Source organism: Camarhynchus parvulus, chromosome 11 (genome assembly GCF_901933205.1).
Source record: "Camarhynchus parvulus chromosome 11, STF_HiC, whole genome shotgun sequence".
Lineage (NCBI taxonomy): Eukaryota > Metazoa > Chordata > Aves > Passeriformes > Thraupidae > Camarhynchus > Camarhynchus parvulus.
This window is the reverse complement of record NC_044581.1, coordinates 8,143,012-8,162,680: the sequence shown is the minus strand read 5'-3', so window position 1 is coordinate 8,162,680 and position 19,669 is coordinate 8,143,012. Positions and strand designations below refer to the sequence as shown.

The following is a 19,669-nucleotide window of genomic DNA, read 5'->3' as shown; positions in this document are numbered from 1 at the left end:
GATGAATAGAGAGGAACAACCGCATGCACATTATTTCCCTCTGTATATCTCTTATTTCGCTGATTTCGGCGCGAGGAGGCGGGACGCAGCCTCGAACCCGCGGTCTCCGGAGGCAGCCGCCCCCCCCATTCGCTCCGCGCCCTCCTCCGAGCGCCTCGGTAAAGTTGTTCTCGCGAGGGGGCGGGAATCGGCACGCTGCGGAGCGCGGCGGCTGGGCCAATAGGAACACGGGAAGTCGGGACGCGCGGGCGCTCGGCCAATGGGAGCGCGGGAAAGGGCGAGTGGGCAGCCAATGGGGACGCGCGGCGCGGGCACGGCGGGCGCGGCGGGCGGCGCGGAGCGCAGGTGAGGTGAGGGCGCCGTGCGGGCGGGCCGGGGTTCGGCGTCCCTCCGCCTCTTTCCCCGCTTCTTCCCCGCCTCCGGTGCTCGCTCCCTGCTTCCCCCCGCATCCCGAGCTCCCGGCAGCTGTCCCGCGCCCATGGCTTCCACTGTGGCCCGTGCAGGCCGCTGCGGCGGGAGGCTGGCCGGGAGCGCTCCGGGCCGCCTCGTGGGCCCTGCTGGGGCTCCCCGAAGCTGCTGCTGTCAATAACCCGCGCTCGGGCAGCGGGGCCGGTGAGGGAGGGAGCGCCAGGAGGGGCTGCTCTGCTCTGCTCTGCCCAGCGGGTTTGTGTGCCGGTCGGCAGCGCCGAGCCCGGCTGTACGAGGGGAGTTTGGTGTTGAAGCGAAGTGCAGTGTTGGTGCTTCAGGAAGCAGAAGCTGCCTGTCTGGGAAGGTTTCCGGAGAACGGGTCTGTGTATGTGTGTGGCTTGGTGTCTTCCGGGTTCTGTGCGTGGGGGTTGTTCTTCCCCACCGTGGGTTTGCTGGTTGGTTCCTAGGAATTCTTAGAATGTTGGAAGGGACTTCAGAGCTTATCTAGTTCCACCCCTGCTACCGTGGGCAGGGATACCTTCTGTTAGACCGGGTTGCTCAAGGCATTATCCAACCTGGCATGATGAACAGTGTCAGGGATGGGACAGTCACAGCCTCCCAGGGCAACGTGTGCCAGAGCCTCACCAGCCTCACAGTAAAGGACGGCTTCCTAAACTTCCCCTCTTTCAATGTTTATCTATTACCCCTTGTGCTGTCACTACAGTTCCTGACAAAGAGTCCCTCTCTGGTTTTGCTGTAGGACCCCTTCAGATACTGGAAGAATTTATGAACAGTGAGTGGAAGAGCTGGAATTAAAGTCCGGGTGCGAAGAAGGGCTGCTTCTCTTCTCCTGCAATTTGGTTATGCTGGTCTGGGGACAGTAGTTGTGGCATAGAGATCTAAGATGATAGTGAGAACACCAGTTCCTGTGTGCTTTTTCATAAGTGCTATTTCACTTCTGTCTTTAAAAGTTTTCCTACTCCTTGGGAAAACTTGCAGATAGAAAAAGCTTAAAATTGCTTGGAAGAATGTATGTGATTCTGTCATCTAAATCCATAAAGTTTCTGTGGTGCAGCTATGACAGGAAATTCAATGAGGAGGGAGAATATGAGTTTTCATGTAAGGAACTTATAATACTGAACCAAATGCTCTATCTAATGAGGGTCAGCTTGCCTCCCTGTACAAGTTATTTCCCTGCTCAGTTGAGTGCTTAAAATAAAGGCTAAGTGTTTGGAAAAGAGGGAATGTGGTAATATGGCAGAACTGCCAGCTGAGTCAGTTATTCAGAGCAGAGGGGACTTGAGACCATTATGAGGAATTTATGGCAGATAAAAGGAAGTGTTGACAAATGTGTGCTAGTGTGTTTTGGTAGAAATCACTTCAAATACCTTCAGGTCCACTTTAAATAATCAGCAGTGTAGAGAAGTGTTGTGTGCTCTTCCTCGTCCTTTCTTACAGTGCAAGTAACCCAATGTTACTGCCTTTAAAACTTTGAAAAAAACTATTTTTGTTCAACTTGCCTACTGTAAGGGCTCTCTGGGACCGTAAGAAGATTGGAGTTTTGCATATCTACCTACAAATGAGATGAAGAAGACAATATGCAGGACTGAATGCCCTTCTGTAGGAGGCAGAGGAGCATTAATGGATCAGTGGTAGAAGAAACAATATTATTGTTTCAAAGGTTGTTGTGTGATCTATTCAGGATTTTCCTGCATCTGCCTTTAGTTGCAGGGGGAACAGGCTGTTGTACCAGATGGGGTACCAAATATAGCCTGAAGCTTTTAGGTATTTTTAAGGTGGCCTGTTGTGATTTTTCTGGGTTTAGTGTAGTTAGGGTGTGGAAGCTTTCCCTGTTAGGTTTGATAAACATTATTGTGTTTTAGGGACAAGGGGATGGTGTGCTGAAAATGTGCAGCAGATATTTGGGTTGTACAATTGTCCACCTGCTCTTTGATTATCATCTCCGTGTTTCTCAATCACTTCCCCTGTCTGTAACACAGAGATTACATTGCTGACTTGTTCTCTGAAGTGTCTGCATGTCTGCTTAGGCCATGTGCCATGTGGGAGCTGGGTATTATTGCTGCTGCTCAGACAGAATTCCCCAGGCCTGCAAAATGGACCTTTTACTTATTCATGTTTAGCTTAGCAGACAGAAGCTGCTCCACTCTGTATAGCAGCCCAGGCTTGGAGCCTGTCAAAAAAGCACTTTTTACTCACATCTTGGCTGTAGGAAGTAGAGCACTGCTGGCTTGCTCTTACTACTTGTGCTCTTGTGTTTTCTTTCCACAAGAAGCTGATCCTGACTCATCAGACTGGGTCCTTTGAGCACTTTGAGGTGGGAGCCTCTTTGAGAAGCCAGCACTGGATTTCTTCCTTTTTCTTCCCTGTTTTGAAGAAGCTTTCTGCAGCTTGTGGAATTCTTGCTCCATCAGCTGCTCTGAATGTAGTGGGTGAGGCTTTCCTTCTCCTGTGACATCTTCTTCCTTTCTTTTTCCCAGAGCACTGGAAAAACTTAATTTTTTACTGTTTCTCAGAGTTAATTGGTTAGTTGACACAAACCCTGTCAATGTGTGAAGTACAGCAGATACTTGCACACGCATTGGAGTATTTCAGCTTTGTGTATGAGACCTGTCATCTTCTCTGTTTTCTTTGTGGCTCAAACTTAGTCAGTTTGTACAATATATAGTGCTTATGTGTGGTTTTAAATGTTGGGGAAATTAAACTGGGGTTTAATGGAATCGTGGTCTAATGCAGCAACTTCTATTGATAAGTCATCAAAGTTGTTTCACAGAAGAGCTTTTTCAGTCCTGGCTTTTAGCCCAAGGTCAATCTGGTCTCACTGAAGTTAATACAATTTCTGAAGTATTTTCTTTCTCTTAGATGTTGGTTGTTGCTCCTTCCCCAGCCAGACATGAAAATCTGCCATCACTGTGCTGGTTGCTGTGGAAGCAGTTTCCATCTTGCACAGCAGCATGAAGAGTCAGACTGCAGACTCTTGGATGCAGTAAATTCTGCCAGGGTGGAGACAAAGTTTGTGCTGTTACGAATATATGAATATTCAGTCTAAATGTTTGAATTCTGTCACTTGGAAAAAGCTGTTTAGTGTTGACTCTCTGAGTTTTGAGATGTTGCTTCCAGTGCTTGGTTATAATCACAGGTACTTTAACTTGCTCCAAAATAATCAGTTTATTCCCTATTTGCTGAATTGGGTTTAGTCTCAGAGAGTTGTTGCAATTGTCCTACACAGGCAAACCTATGTGACAGACCTTACATGGTATTAACAGGGTGTGTGCAGGTTTGGGTACAGTTCTGTAGCACTGATTTTTTGTGCTTTTGGTTTCAGCAGTCTGAGAAGTTGGTGCTTCTTACACTCCCACTTTTTATCTTGGTAATGAAAAGAGGAAGTGAACCAGATTGGATCAAATCCAGCTGATGTCTGTGTTGTTCTCACAGTCACTGCTCCTGGAGGATCTCATCAGTCTTTGAATGTGCAGGAGTGTGGCTGTTCTGGTCAATGTCTGCCAACAGAGGCTGTTCCTGGCAGGGGTGCATCTGAGTTATTGCAAGTAAACACTGGGAAGATGTTCTGTACTGCATTGCAGGGCATGAAACTGCTGATTTCCACCCTCCTCCTCCCTGTTCACTCCATCTCGGTGGCACACTGATCTGTTGGAACAGATCCGGTCTCTGCTATCTCACCTGATTAACAACTCATTGCAAACACAATCATTCCCTCCCCCAGCTTTCCTGAAGTGTGTGGGGAGTGCTTGTGAAATTCTCCATTCCTGGATGCTGCTGTTAGGGTTTGTCCTGGCACCCAGGCAGGAGGATTTCTCTCTCAAACTGCATATGTCTGAATGAATCATCATGCAGTGCTTTTAAATCATTTGTTCAGACAGAGAAAGTGCTGCTACTGCTGCTGGTAGTAGTGCTTGGGAATGGTGGTGAGACTGAGGCCATGAGGGATGTTCAAATTCTACTGTAAAATTGCTTTGGTGTGGTTGAGGAGTACAAAGAAATACTTGGATTGCAGGCTATTGTTGATTTGTAAAAATCCCTGTTTTCTTCTTAGGGAGCTTCCTTGAACGAGATAGTCTTCACTGATTTTATTTTTGAGTAAATTATAAACAGTTGGAGTTAATGCTTGATATCTGGTTTCTCTTACTTCATTCCAGGCCTTCTGGGTTTGGGTGCAAAAGCTATGAGAGAGGGACTGTACTGAAGATTTCCATCTCTGTGGCACCATTCAGCACCACAGATTTCTGTGATCTGTGGCTTTACAGAGGTGCCTGATGCTTATTGCTTGTAGCTGGTTTAGCTGCAAACCATGATTTGGTGTGTGAAATGGAGGTTTTGAGTTTCATATTTTGTTAATGTGGACACCATTGCAGCTACATGTCTTTTTCCATAGTGATCCCAAGCACAAATGCTTTTGTTCTTTCTGTAAAAATAACAGGCTTCATTCTGAATTTGGAACAGCACGATGCATTTAATGCATCTTCTGTTACAGCCCTTGCCTTGTGCTTTAACTTCTTTAATTATTCTGTCACTGAGTCAGTGCAAGAAGTTCTCACACAGGTAAAACTTCCTGCAGGCATTGAATTTAGACACAGCTCTTCTAAACTGGAGGAGCATGAACTTATTTCTTTTGGCTGGGGGTTAATGACATATGGAGCAACACATTTTAACAGCCAGCTAGTTATGGCTGACTGTGTGCATCTATAGCTCAACTGTTTTGCTACTAATTTAACTTCATGTTTATGTGTGTTTTCAGCCCACATATATTCCTATGCTTGCACATGTATGCATCTTTCTTCATAATAGATAAGAATATAGAATCATAGAATGGGAAGGAACCCATAAGGATCATGGAGTGCAGCACTCCAAGCAATCTGTTCATATATGTATGTGTGACATTGTTCACAGGGGTCTTAGGATGAGGGAAGAGATGAGGATCTGGCTCCATGTTTCAGAAGGCTTGATTTATTATTTTATGATACATATTATATTAAAACTATACTAAAAGAATAGAAGAAAGGACTTCATCAGAAGGCTAGCTAAGAATAGAATAAGAAGGAATGAATAACAAAGGCTTGTGTCTTGGACAGAGTCTGAGCCAGATGACTGTGATTGGCCATTAATTAGAAACAACTCTATGAGACCAATCACAGATCCACCTGTTGCATTCCACAGCAGCAGATAACCATTGTTTACATTTTGTTCCTGAGGCCTCTCAGCTTCTCAGGAGGAAAAAATCCTAAGGAAAGGATTTTTCATAAAACGCGTCTGTGACATGTATGCAAGTAATTTATAGCTAAATTAACACCAAATTCTTCACAGGGACTTCTCTGCTTTCACCCTCCTTTGTTTTAAGGCAAAATATGAACTGTGATATGACATCTGCATCCCACTTCTGACAGGTCCACAGACTGTAGTCTTGCAAGGGAAAGCTCTCTGAGACCACTTCAAAAGATTTCCTTGATGTTTAATGCCTGGAGAGGATAGATGGTATATCCTGTTCGAGAAGACCTGCTCTTGCTGGTCTGTCTGTGACCCCACAGGCATAGAAACTGTTTATAACTGAGCAAGAATTCCCTTTTCCCCTGAAGGTTTCTGTGTGTCTCGAGCGAAACCTGCAGCAGAGATGGACACAGACGGCTTTGGGGAGCTGCTGCAGCAGGCAGAGCAGCTGGCAGCCGAGACAGAGGGGATCTCAGAGCTGCCACACGTGGAACGAAACCTGCAGGAGATCCAGCAGGCCGGGGAGCGGCTGCGCTCCCGCACCCTGACCCGCACCTCCCAGGAGACCGCCGACGTCAAGGCGTGAGTACGGAGCACTGGGGACTCTAATGGGCCTGGTGTTCAATGTGGGGGGAGTCCTGCTGGGAGAAATAAAATATAAGGAAATAAAGATAGTGTAGAAAGTAATCTTACCCCTAAGGAGTTGCAGCTGGGCCAATTAGCAAGGATTAGGAACAGGCCTGACTTTAACAGGCCACAGCTGTAACCAATGAGAAGAGTGCTATAAAAGAGTGGGTTGGCTGGTTAAGAAGGGAACTGGAGTCAGTTGGCTGCCTTGTGAAGAAGAAAGACTCTGCTCTGAGGAGTAGCCCACGAGAAAACACCAAGAAGGTATGAAACTTGTGTAACAGGGAGACAACAGTATGGAACCCCTGCAATAAGATGACAACAGAATGACTGCAAAGCTTGTGTTCCTTTTTTTTTTTTTTTCTTCCAACCTTTCTCCTGCTTCCGAAAAACAACAGCATAGTTGAAGGGTTTATCTGAGGAGCTACTGTTCTTGATTTTGGACACTAAAGCCAAAAGGTGCAGTACCTTGTTCTGGCTGCTGCTGAAGATGTTTACCAACATGGTGTACATTTTTTTCTGTTTGGAAGGATTTGGCAGCTTTGCAGCACTGCAGTGGAACAGCAGAAAGACTTCAGCAGGGCTGAGGTGTTTACATAGACACGTAGGGCTGTTCAAAGTTTGGTTCTGTGCAGTTTTTGTGACACGTCTGGGAGCACTGTCTGTGTGTGGCAAGCTGACCTAAATATTGGCAATGAGTCTGGGTTTGGAGTTCTGTCTGTTCAATACTAATTTCATATCTGTACAATTTCTTCCTTACAGATCAGTTCTTCTTGGGTCTAGAGGACTTGATATATCTCACATTTCTCAGAGGCTTGAGAGTCTAAGTGCAGCCACTACATTTGAGCCTCTTGAACCTGTGAAGGACACTGACATCCAGGTAGGGAAATTTCTGACATGTGAATTACACTGCCTTTGCCACTGCCATTCCTGTGCTGTGGTGCAGAGCTGTTCTAAGGCTTCTGTGGAGATCATTTTGCTCTCTGTTTAATTCACTGGCTAGAGGAAATGTAGAGGGGAGATGCTGCTTTCGATGCTGAAGGATGTTTGAGTTAGCCATGAGAAGCAGCATTAAATACCAAGATAACAGAAGTATTTTAAGTTCCAAATTCTTGCTGAAGTCAAGAAGAACTAGGTACATACTTAATCCCTTTGTGGACCTGTCTCTGTTGGCCTTGCAAGCCTAAATTGTGCAGGGATACCTCTCTCATAGTTTTGAAACCTTTCTTATGTCGGATTGGAAAAACACGTGGAACCACTTTTGAGGCAATTTTGAGGTGTTGGAATAGGGGGCATTTGAGTCAACAATCAAAAGAGGTGAGTATAGCTTTTTTTCTTTCACTGTATCACAGATGTCATAACCTTGTCTTGGTGATACACTGAATTTGCTGTGGTTCAAATGCTTTACCAGATGATTTTATCTTGTAAAGTGTCCTGTAAATTTTCTCTGGGTGTCTTAAAAATTATTGTGACCCATCTTGTTTTGCTTTCTGATTGTTGCCTGCCCTTGTAGAATATCTTCATGATGAAACCTGCAATATTCATTACTCAGTTAAGAGCTGGTAGTGGAATTGATGTTGTGGGTTGCATTGAAATGTAACAGTCTGAATTACTGATTAATCATTTTAAAGCTCATCTTTTCTCTCCTTTCTGGCAGATGGCTCACTTAAGAGGGCTAGAAGAGTTGTAAGCTCTTCTTTCTTTTTCTGCAGAAGTAGTATGCTAAACTACTTAACTTCAGGAGGGGAAGCGAGGCAGGTGAAATTACCTGATTTTATCTAATGTATGTTTAGTTTTGCATTTGGTGCCATCCATTTTGGGTGCAGAGCCCTTAGTTGAATCTCATGCTAGTGTTAGGAGCCCTGTGGTCTCCTGTCTTCAGGCAGACTTATTTAACCCCAGTTTTCTAAGGCCTGTCTTTCACTAAAGATTAGTACTCTCTGGAGACTTCATATGTTGCCTGGTCATAGAGTGAGAGCTCTAAACCACTGGCATTGTTCACTTTCTGTCTTTTCTCATTTTATCCCTTTGCCCCAATTTCTGATGTTGTTGTCTTTCTAATTGGTGATGTTAAACTTGGTACATGTCTTTCTTGACCTCATTCTGTCTAGATTTTTTTCAACAACCCTTGCCTCTTTTTTGTTTTTCCTTTTTGGTTTGGGTGTTTTTTTTTTTTTTTACTACTGCTGTTAATTCTTTGATTTCTACAGTTTTTCCTTTCTGTTGTAAGAAGAATTTTATTGTAGATTGTCAAGCCCAGAAGCAGTAGAGCGCTTGACTCTTTGGAGCTGAGATTTGTGGCACATGAGAAAATGGATATGATTGCATAATAAACATATTTTATATTATTGCTGGTTACCTAACTAAAATATGAAGTTGATATTTTTTCCTGATTATACCAGATCTCAAGACCTTATTTGAAATGGTGATTCTAGTATATTCTGGTAGTAATCTTAGTATGTTTTCTTCTCTCTAGTACCGTTTTTAGTTGCCCTTGTCAATATTTGAATGTATCCTCGTGTTCAGGAAAAGCTCCAAATTTAATATAAAACCAGTGATTAATTGCAAATCATCGTGTTTAGGTGGCCAAATCAGCCAATGCAATTCAGTGCTTTCTTCAGGAAAACAGCTAAAAAGTACAAATGAGAAACAGGATTAAAATCAATCATTTAAATCAAAGTTCCATGTTTGCTGTGTTGAATCATGATTAACGCTAGTGATTTAATCACTGATCACTTCAGCAACTCATCTCTGAGGCCTAATACTTGTGTGCTTTGAGTCTTACATTTTTTTTTGCAGGCCATGTGCAGAAAACATTCATAGTCAATTAGCTCAAAGTGATTTGCAAGGGGAAGGATGGCAAGGGGCTCCAATTCAGATCATCTTGGAGGCACATGAGCCAAGTGTCAGTTTTAAATGTTCTTGCTTGCTTTTGCAGTTAATAGGTGCAAGGATTTTTTTGTCTTGCAGAGCGTCATCCTCTGCTCTGAGGATATTTGCAGTCACATCTCAAGCTGTCTGGCTGGTGTCAGCTGTGGTCTGTACCTATCTGTAGGTTCTGGTATGCAGTCATCAACTCTTTTAGAACAGTTTTTATTAAGTTTTTGTTAGTTATGTAAGAGGACCTTTGTGTTAGACACTGCTGGTAGTCCTACCTCTGTTAATCAAGAGGTCTTAAAATTATTTGATGCTTTAGATAAAGATGTGCTGCAAAAGTTTATTTTTCTATGTTACTTTTTCTTGTAACTCCTGATGATTGTTGGGATTTCTTTTCCTTGTTCCTAGATAGTTTGTTAAGTCTTCTTCAGATGTGTTGTGTTTGTTTTGGGACAGATGAAGCCATCCCTGTGCACTGTGTAGAATCCTTCCTCCATAAGCTGTTCCCATTGTATCTGGCAGGCAGTGTGCAGAGTGATTTAAGGGAGGGGTCTGCTTTATTGCTTTACAGGATTTACTGTTCCTCTGCTGTTATTCAATGTTTACACAGGTGTACTAGTAAACTTTAATTCTATGGATTGAGAATTCCTGTTCTGTTCTGCATCAAGCCCTCAGCCTGTGCCTTCTGGCATTGTCATCTTTTTAACCAGCAAAAACTTCTTCACATATTCATAATGAACTTGGTCCACACTTTATCATCAGTGTTATAGGCTCAACTGTCCTTCCTCAGACCTGTCTTTTCCTGATGCTCAGAACCCTGTGTAGTTTGCAGCAAGTTTATTTAGCCTGAAATCCCATCTGAAACTTGTCATTTGTAGATTCTTTAACACTTAATTATTCTTGTCTGTGTGTTCCTCATATCTGTCCCTTAATCTTCAGTTTGAGCACATATCAATTCATAAATACTTTACAGCATCATTAGCCAAAGAGATTTTTTGGGGGTGAACACCTGAGACTGGAGGTCTGTGCCCTCTTCCCTCTGAAGCGGTGGTGGGGCTGCACTGCTGCAGCCTCTGTGCAGCACTGCACAAGATAGGGTGGTGGATGGCACAGACCTAATGCATAGCCTTTGCTGACTGACTGTTGCAGTTGTGTGAAAGCTACAAATATAACTAAATCTTTATTGTATGAATTTTAGGGTTCTGCTGACTTTTAAATTCTAGCAAAGCTCTTACAGCATGAAAATACTCTTTAGACGTTCTGCCACATCACTCCTTTGCATGTAGAGATTTCTCTGGCAGTTTGCTTGAGCTTTCCCTGCACTCTTACCTTAAAGCGTTTATTTATTGTCTCTGTTCCTTCTTCCATTGCAGTCTGTTCTAGCAGCCTGTGGGAGGCCAGCACAGAGAGATATGCTAGAATCTAATCTCTCAAATGATGGCAATCAGCCCTGCAGAAGGAGAGTTCCAGGAAATACTCCATTTCTTATGGAGAGAGTAAAACAGCAAGAAAAATCAGAGGGAAGCATCCTAGGGCATGAAGTCCCAGGATGCTGGTGCAAGACATTCAGAAAGTGCTAAGAGAATCTAGGAATTCACCTTAATAGAAGTCTCAGCTTGGGTTAACAAGCAGGAGGGACTTTCTGTACAGAGCCTCTTTAAATGGTACTCTATAGTGCTGACTAAAAAGTGCACCAAATTGCAGCTCAATTAATTATCTGAATTATTTATCAGTTGTAAAATGTAGATTGCTTGCACATAAAAGGGTTGTGAGTCCAGGAAATGTCTCCCACTAGAGCAGTAGGCCGGGAAGATTATGTAAAAGATTCTAGGCTTGCCATTAAATTATAAGAATTTGTATTTTTCCTCTCTCATTTCAAAGTTTGTTATTCAATTGCATGCAGAACAACAAGCACTTCTCGCAGTAAATCTGTTTTATAATAATTCTTTTATCAGGAGTTTATAAAGATCAAGATTTTTCTAAATTGTCAAAATGCCCTTTTTTGGCAAAATCTTTTCAAAACTGAATGCATTAGTCAAGTGCTTGTTGATCTCATATTTAGCATGTATTTATGTGCTTGGGTCTTTTTGTTTGTTTCTTTTTGGCTTATAAAAATCCAAGGTAAGGGCCGGATCATGCAAATCTGTATCCCAAAGGTGGGTTATGGGAATATAAACATAACATTGCCATTCTGTTCAGAAAAGGTATTTCTTCACTCTTCCAAAGATGCAAACCACGATGCCCTCTTCTAATGACCACAGCAGATCCTCTCTCAGGTTGCAGTAATTGCAGCCAGAGGAGGAATCATTCCAAAACTGTGGGGAGGCTGTGCTATTGTAAGGTGTGAGGTGGGACCTGGCCCCTGCACTTGTGCTGTTTGGTTTATGTGTGGAGGTCAGAGAGAGATTCAGTGCTGCTCTTTTAAACTGATTTTTGGGGTACCAGGTAGGAGTTAGTTGCTAGATCAAGGCCTGATTTCTTCCTGCTGAGATAATTTGACTGTTACAATGTATGTTATGCTTTTTATTTGAACATGTCACTGGGCTTGATACTAGATTTGGACCCCGCTATGCTTGTTTTGAAAAATAAAAGCCCAGAGTCATGGTGGTAATTTCAAAAAATGGTTTTGCTCTAATTTTTCTGGCTCAGTCCAGCTCTGTGCAGATTTGTGAAATGAATGCTAGAAGGAGACACAAGCTCTCCTTGCATGCGTTGCTTATCTGCTTAGAAAGTTTGGGGTGAAGGCCTGGCTCCATTACACTGCAGGAAAATTTTGTTGAGTTATCTCATTTGTACAAGTTTCACCTTGGCCTTCTGACCTAGGCACAGCTGAAATGAAAGGTTGCATACTAGGGTTTGGTCTTGATTTCTGGATGTGGATATTCAGAATATTGACTGAGTAGCTCTCTGGAGGCCCAGATACAGAAATAAGAGCTTTTATCTAAATGAGGCCAGAGGGTTAGACTGAAATCTCTCTGAGTGACATGAGAGACAGACTGAAATTAAGTATGTGGGGTATTTTGAAGCTTTTCAAAGTACTGTAAATAGGTTTTGTATCAAAGGTAGCTTTAACTTCTGCTTTAGTGTTGATAAAATCTGGATCCCAGGGTGCTCTCCCCAACCCTCTGTTCTGTTTGTGTGTATGCATGGGTATGACTTGTAATTTAAAAATTCTTACTCTGGCATCAGGTACTGAAAGGGTGCATTATTCAACAGTTGAGCTCTTATTGCTATTTTATGTTACCATTTGTGATATACTTTGTGGTATCTGCTAGAATAATGCCAAAGCCTGTGGTAAGCTACTAGAGTGTAACTAAAATCAGAGTTTATAAATGGAAACGCTGACACAACCTTAAAGGGCCAACCTCAAGTGCTGTTCACCATCCATTGTTTGCATTAGCTTAGCTTGAAAATGCATTTTTCCTTTTGCAGATTTTGTCCTTTCTCATTTGCCAGACATTGATTTCTCCCCCCGCCCCCAAGTCCTTCAGTTCTAATGGAGCTTGAAATTAAGGTGGCTTCATTTTTCTGTGCTTCCTTGTTCTCCCTAATCAATGACGCCAGCACAGCTGTGTGGGCCTTTTAACCATTGCAGAGCCGTGGTGGTGAATGCAAGAGGACAACCTTTGACCTTGGTTCTTTTAGGGTTGGTCATTGGCTGTTGGTTTCTTTGCATTGCTGCAGTCCAAATGAAAAATACTATTTCTGATCATAGTTGGGAATTCTTCAAAAACTATAGGAATGTTTGGCTCCAAAAATGCTTCTCTTCAAAGGTTCTTGGAAGTCATTTTTTAGTCCTCCCTTTACTAGTGCATGCTGGTATCAAACCCTGCTGTCTTCTTTGCCTAGGTTGTCTTGCTGATTGCATTCAGGATTTTAGCCTTAATGTTACACATTTAGGTGTGTAAATCAAGAATAGAAATATCCTGGTAATTAAATGTGGCCAGAGGCAGTTTGCACACAATTGAAGAAAGCAGTGGTGGGGAATGAATGAATATATTGACATGCAGCAAATGGAGCTAAGGGATGTGGACCTTGGAAATACAAATTACAGAAACTTCCTCAGCTCATCTCTGCTGTGTTTGATGTCTCCTTCTTCTAAGTAATGTGTAACAATTTTACATAAACTGCAGCCTGCCTGTGCTCTCTGCTGGCTGCCATGGCTTGGGCAGCTCACAGGGACCAGTGGCCTGTCTGCCACCTCCCTGGCACTGAGAGCCTCCCAGGGCCCCTCTGAAGGACCAGGCTGGCCCAGAGCCTCCCAAGGTCTGTGCTGATTAAAGGATGCCCTGGGAAGTACCAGGCTGAGTATAGGTTGGGATGTGACTAAGATTGAAGAGTTCAGGCTTCTCTGTTTTATAGCCAGCATGGGGTTTTGGGGTCTGTTTTGGTTTTAAGTTAAAAGGAATAAAACCCAACAAAACTAAAACACCCCCTTCTTTTTGGCATTAGGTAGGTGCATGTTTGTAATTTACATCTAAGCAGCAATATTCTCTAGTTTTCATTACTGCTTTAGTGGCATGATTTAGTGCAGTTTTTAATGACCCTGGCCTTATTAACCTTAAAAACAAATATGCATATCTCCAAAAAACCCAAACCATGGTGCCTTTAATGTAGAATACTCAGGCGTTTCATTAGTTGGCCAAATTACAGTCATTCAGTAAATGTTCTGATAGTGAATTATTTTAAATTTTGTTTTATTTGCTTGGTTGCATGCTAATTGGAGTAGTTATGTGGTGATCTTCCAGTTCATCATGGTTCTGATCATGGATTCCTAACCTTAAGGGGTTGGGAACAGGGAGAGAAGATAAATAATCTGCCTTTCTCTTTTATTGTGAGTAAATAAGAGGGTAAGAAAGATATTTCAGAACTTTATGCTAATGCAAGGTCATGAGATGGAAAAATTGGGAACTGCTTCTAGTAGCTGTATTTATTGATCTATTTAAATTCTGCTGTGTCCTGGCACATTTCACATTTCCTGTCTGTTTAATCCAGATACATTCTTTGCATCTCAAATTGGGACAACTGTAAACTTCTAATAAATGTTTTTGTAACAGATACTTCAAACATCTTTAAACATACCAGATTTTGAGTCATACTGCTTGACTTTATTCCCCCTCCCCTGTTTTTTTTCTTTTGCCATGTAGCTCTGCCCTTGTTTGAAAATGGTTCCAGTTTCTAATTGAATGTTAACTTGTATTCCTTTGAAGGAGCAAATACAGCATATAAAGACAGTTTGGACATCACATATCCAAAATGCAGCCTCTCCTCTGCTGAGGTTTAGACATCTCCACTTCTCTTGTTATCAGTGCTGGATCCTTTCATAGCTGGAACTTGGGAGCAAACCTGGGTGTGAGGATCTGAGGCAGAATTTCACCACCACCCTGCTTGTAGCAGTGTTACTATTGCAAGGAGTACTGTGGGATCATTAATGACTTCCAGGATCTGTGTTGCATCTGACCAGGGGATGTAATTTCTGGCAGTGTGGTACCTCTTAGTGTCATGCTGTCCCATTAATTTAGTGCTCACTGAGGGCTGGGATTGGCTGCTGACCTAGGCTGTGTGTGCTCAGCATGTGCAAATGAACTGTTGGAATTGGTGTTTTCATGGTGCAGGAAAAATTTAGTAGAATGGTTTCATCTCTGCATTTATACAGATTGGTGAGAAGAAGCAATGCTGAGATGTAACCTGGCAATTTGCCTCCTCCTCATATCTTGTGATAGAGCACTCACTTGGATTAAAAAAATGGTTTTATTTATTTGAGGCTCAAATGTAGCTTTTGCAAAGCATAACTCCTGTTTTGTCTTGTAACATTTTTTAAACCATTACAAATAATGCGCAGACCTTATAGGAGAGGATTTGGAGTTTTCCAGTACCTTTATTATAGCTCTGAAATGAAAGATTTGCAGGGCTGTGCTGGAATTTCAAAGTGGAACTGATTATACACAGAAGTGAACCTGGTTCATCTATGTTGCATTTAAGGAAAAAAAAAGTCAAAAATTAACAAGAAGATAATTGAGATTTCTAATATACGAACAACATTTTGTATAGTAGCAGTATAATACCATAATTTGGAGGGAGGGGTAATTATTTTTTACATATTTATTTTTAAAGCAATCCAGTTTTCTCAGTGGACCTTGGTGTGACCTTCTAGTGCCTCTGTGGAAATTGGAAATGGAAGCTCTTGGCTTTGGGAAGCCCTACTCACAGCCAGAGGGGTTGTTGAGGGCACTTCTCACTCATGGCAGGAGCTTTCAGTCCCAGTGTTGCAGTGGGTTAATGGAGTTAAGCCATAAGTGTGGGATGGAGAAATTAACATTTACCTATTTAAATCAATATGGCTTTTTAACTCTTCTGAAAAAGAGGAGAAAGAAACTGAAGTTTCCCAAGTGCAGTAGGAAAAAAAAGAATTTTGATCTTCAGCAAACTTGTCTGAAATGAGACAAGAGGGGCTTGGAGCTGATCTGTAAGAGAGATGAAGTTGTTAACTTTCTCCTGAGCTATTGTTTCTGTGGGGTTTTTTTGCTAGTCTTTATTACATGAGCATTGTCTTGGCCATTTTTCTCAACTAATCCCTCATGGTGCTGTGAGCAAATCACTCTTCCACAGGGGAAATCTGTATTGTAGGCCAGATTCTCTTGGTGAACTCCTGTGGTCTCAAACAGCATAAAACCCTGGACATTCTGTTTCCAGTGAGGCAGTTCATCAAATTTATTAGGAAAAGCAGCAGCTGCTGCAGCTCTCAACTCCCTCCCCTCCTCTCAAGCTCTCCCCTCATTTACTCAGGCCTCTTGAAAGTGTTACAGGACTGATGAATTCCAGTGGGGTTTATTACTGAACCATTTGTGAAATTTGGCAGTCTGGGAAAGGCCCCAGGTTGTGCATGCCCTCCTCTCCCCTGTCATAATAAGTCACTTTGACTCCACATCCAAAATCTTAATCCTAGGCATTATCAAACTTTGGTTTAAAGCAGTCACTGACTAAAAAGTGTGACAACTCTTTATCAGTGACTGGGCATCAAATTGTGGATGTACTTAAGCTTCCCCATACAAAACAACAGCCTGAAAATTTGGCAGTTTATGGGAGAAATGTTTGGGTTGTGTGCAGGGATGTTTTTTAACTTTTCTTTTTGAGGTCAAAATGAAATTCTTATTCCTGCCAAGATCTGTTCCTGAAAGAAAGTTGCAGCCTTTTGAGGCAGAACTAAGGATACATGCATTTGTCGAGCTTATTTAGATTTTTGGCAAAACTTCCGTTCTCACTGTCCCCTGTTTTTTCCTATCCTTTATTTCTCATCTTTCTTCCACTCGTTTTTTTTTTCTTTCTTACTCCAGTTGTGTTCATTCTCTTTGCTTTTCTGCTCTGAATTCATGTATTACCTCCTCCCAGCACTTTACTCAGGTCTCTGCTTTGACACTATTTGGGATGCAAAAGAGTTATTTGTTTACTTTGAGCTAAAATATTAAACTGCTCAAACAAAAAGCAGTTACTGTGACATGTCTCATTGCTTTTCCATGCATGTGGGAATGACTGAAAGAAGCTTAGAGAGATGAGTTGGAAATTTCCTATACAATTCCATTATTTGTATCTCAGTAAGCATACAAGATGCATGGTAGTCCACAGAAGTACCAGAATGCTTATGCAGCATGATGAGCCACAGCAAACAGAGCATCTTTTAAATTAATTGGAACAGCATGCTTGATTGTTGCTTGGTAAAAATGGCTTGAGAAGGTTGAAGAGATTCAGTTTTAAAATAACTTAATAGAGGAATGAAATACCATGTTGCTAGGTGGTGTGACTGCAGTGGAAGTCTCTGTGGACTATACTTTCTGAGCATAAATTTCTGGATTATATGTTCTCTTCAGTGTCTACTGTGGGATGGAGGGGGAAGGGGGTGAGAAGTTTTGTCAGGGGTGGTGTTTTTGAGGGGGCAAAGGGAGGTTTCCCAGTGTCACACAAGTGCTGTTCAAAGGCTGATGAATGAGGAAAGGCAGTGGTAAACACCTCAGTGCTTAGTTTTAGTTTCAGCAGCTTTATTAAACCTTTATTAAACTTTTTGAATCTTTCAGTTGATTGTTCTAGGCCTGATTCAGGGATATGGGATCAGCTGATAGTAAAGTTGTCGTAGTTGGTTTCTTAGATTGCATTTGGGACACGTGTTTGGTTGCCTCTACAAACTTACATTCAGTGCCAGATAACTCGGAGGAGAAACGCTGACAAAGATATTCATGGGAATATCAACTTGCTTTTTTAGGCTTTACCTTGTTCCGTAGTGATCAGAGACTGGTTATCCTGAAGCACAAGGAATAATATTTCTTTCCACAATTTCAGTGTTAAGCTCAGCTCCAGGTACTGTCAATATCCATACACGTACTGAGTCACTTCTTAATCCCATTATGGCTTTGGCCTTGCCATCTTCCTGTGGCAGTAAACCCTACAATCCAATTACAGATTATGTTAAAATTTATTTCCTTTTATTGGTTTTGAGCGTGGCATCATTTACACAGACATTGTTTCCTTTTGTTCAGACCTGTAGCAACTGGATTTCAAGATCTGCCCTTTCTAGAACACTTCACTTAAAGTACCAGCTCTTAGTTGGTTCCTTTTTTTAATGTTACTCATCCCAAAAGTGTTCCCAGACCATGTCACGTGCTTCTGAAAATTCCCTAAGTGTGTCCTGCAGTTTCTCTTTTGAGGGTGTCTGTCCAGCTGACAGAGTGTGGTTGATAACACCAGTTTGTTTGGTTTTTCTGATAATGATGCTTGGTGTAGCCAAACTCAGTGTGAAGGGCAGATGTAGTAATCTGTGAGGGATTTGCTTTTAATCTCCGATAAATGGGAGTGCATGGGTGGGAATAATGTACAGTATCATGACAAATCCTTATCTCTAAACACAAGTCAGTAGCATTCTTTGGGCCAGATTCTAATGTATGAGAAAAGAAATTTCTGAAGAGAATGGGGGAGGAAATGCAGAAGAAAAAAAAAAAAAAAACAAACCATGTTTCAAATAGATGATAAAACCTGTGTGTTATCTCCAGATCCTCTGAGCAGTAATTGATTTTGCCTGCTATGGTTACCATACAGTAACTCTGAAACATTCATTATTTCTTTCCTGCCCCAAGGCTTGTAGCAGAAAATGACATATTTAAATCCTTTTACTCTGTCTGTTAAGTAGATAGAAAATCCTGAAGGTTTTAATGAATGTGAAATAAGTGCTAAAGCAGTAGTCAAAGACTCGCCATTGTTTTGACTAAATGAGACTGTGACCATCTTTAAGCTGTAGTGAATGCTGGAAGCTGGATGCAGAGATCCATCTTGCTGTGGAATTACACATTTGAACTCTGTACTCTGGTTTTTCATTTGTTTCTCACAGATTTAACCCTGCTATATTTCTTTTAGTCCCCCCTCTATCTTGATTTAATTTTTCCAAGGTTAAAAATGGCTTATCCAGAAAATTTGCAGCTCATTGCTAATGGTAAGAAGGTTGGTTACTCAACAGATACAGTGAATCAATATCACTTCTCTTATTTTTGTTTTGCTGTTTTACTTGAGGTTAATGTTTTGGCTTCATATTTCCTGGTAAGGTAAAGTATATGACATTGCTGTGCATAATTAGCTAAAGTTATGCTAAATGTTGTGTTGTTTGTCTGTGGTATCATACTCTTAGATGCCTTATTCTCTACCTTTTCTAATGTCCTCTTGTTTTTTTGTTTTCCTTGTCTGAGAAAAGTTTTTGGGTTTGTTTTTTGGATTTTTTTTTTTATGAATTATGAAAATAAGCACTCAAGGTGGACACCTCCTCTGGCTTGTTGCTGGAGCAGGGGGAAGCTGAGCTGAAAATTATTCCCATCAACTAGTAGTGTGAAATCTTTGGCTGAGAATTGATGGTAACTTGTCACTCAGTTATATCCCTGTTAGTCACTACAGCAGAATTGTTGGCTTTCTCCTCCTTTCTCCTTATTTCCTCTGATTTACTTTATTTGCTTTTGCCTTGCTTTGACATTTTCTCTCAGGGAAATCTTTCCAGGATGTAAGGGGTGTCACACTGTGTCTCTTGAAAGCTGTCAGAAGGCAGCTGGGAATCTCCAGGCCTTCCTGCCTCCTGTTGTATGCTGGGCCCACCAGTCAGCAGGGCAGTCCTCTGTGAGAAAGAGTCTGGGGCTTGTTTTTGAGGGCTGGATAGTTCTTGCTAATATTTAGGGGTGCTGAATTTGGGGAGGAAACATTACATTTGAGTCCATGTATCCCCAGGAATGCCAGAACTGAATGGCTTTTGCAAAGCATCACCAGGAAAAGAGAAGGAAGTCTTCATCAGTCAGAAGTTATTTCTATAATAAATACCCAAAGCTAAATTTTGAGAAATAACATTCTTCTGTAGCAGAATAGCAGAACAGATCTCCTTCCTGCAGGGGGTTGAATCTGCAGTTTGTCTTAAAGGGCAGAATTTAGTTGTTTGTCTCCACTAGATCTGTCTTCTCTTGGTTGTAAGTTTGCTCTATTTGTCTTAGAAAATTTC

The 19,669-nt window shown here is 41.9% G+C and overlaps 1 protein-coding gene across 6 annotated transcripts in view; it reads left to right on the top strand.

The window, feature by feature from the left end:
* The first annotated feature begins 299 nt into the window (after positions 1-299).
* The window catches only part of NUP93 (nucleoporin 93), a 78,365-nt gene continuing 58,995 nt past the window's right edge, over positions 300-19,669 (top strand). Inside the window, exons 1-3 of one of the 6 annotated variants that reach the window (XM_030955835.1) lie at positions 300-345; positions 6,018-6,231; positions 7,039-7,156. In XM_030955835.1, coding sequence (XP_030811695.1) covers positions 6,053-6,231; positions 7,039-7,156 — 297 coding nt within the window. In that variant the 5' untranslated portion in view covers positions 300-345; positions 6,018-6,052. The other 5 variants (XM_030955838.1, XM_030955841.1, XM_030955837.1 and 2 more) reach the window with 5 other exon arrangements.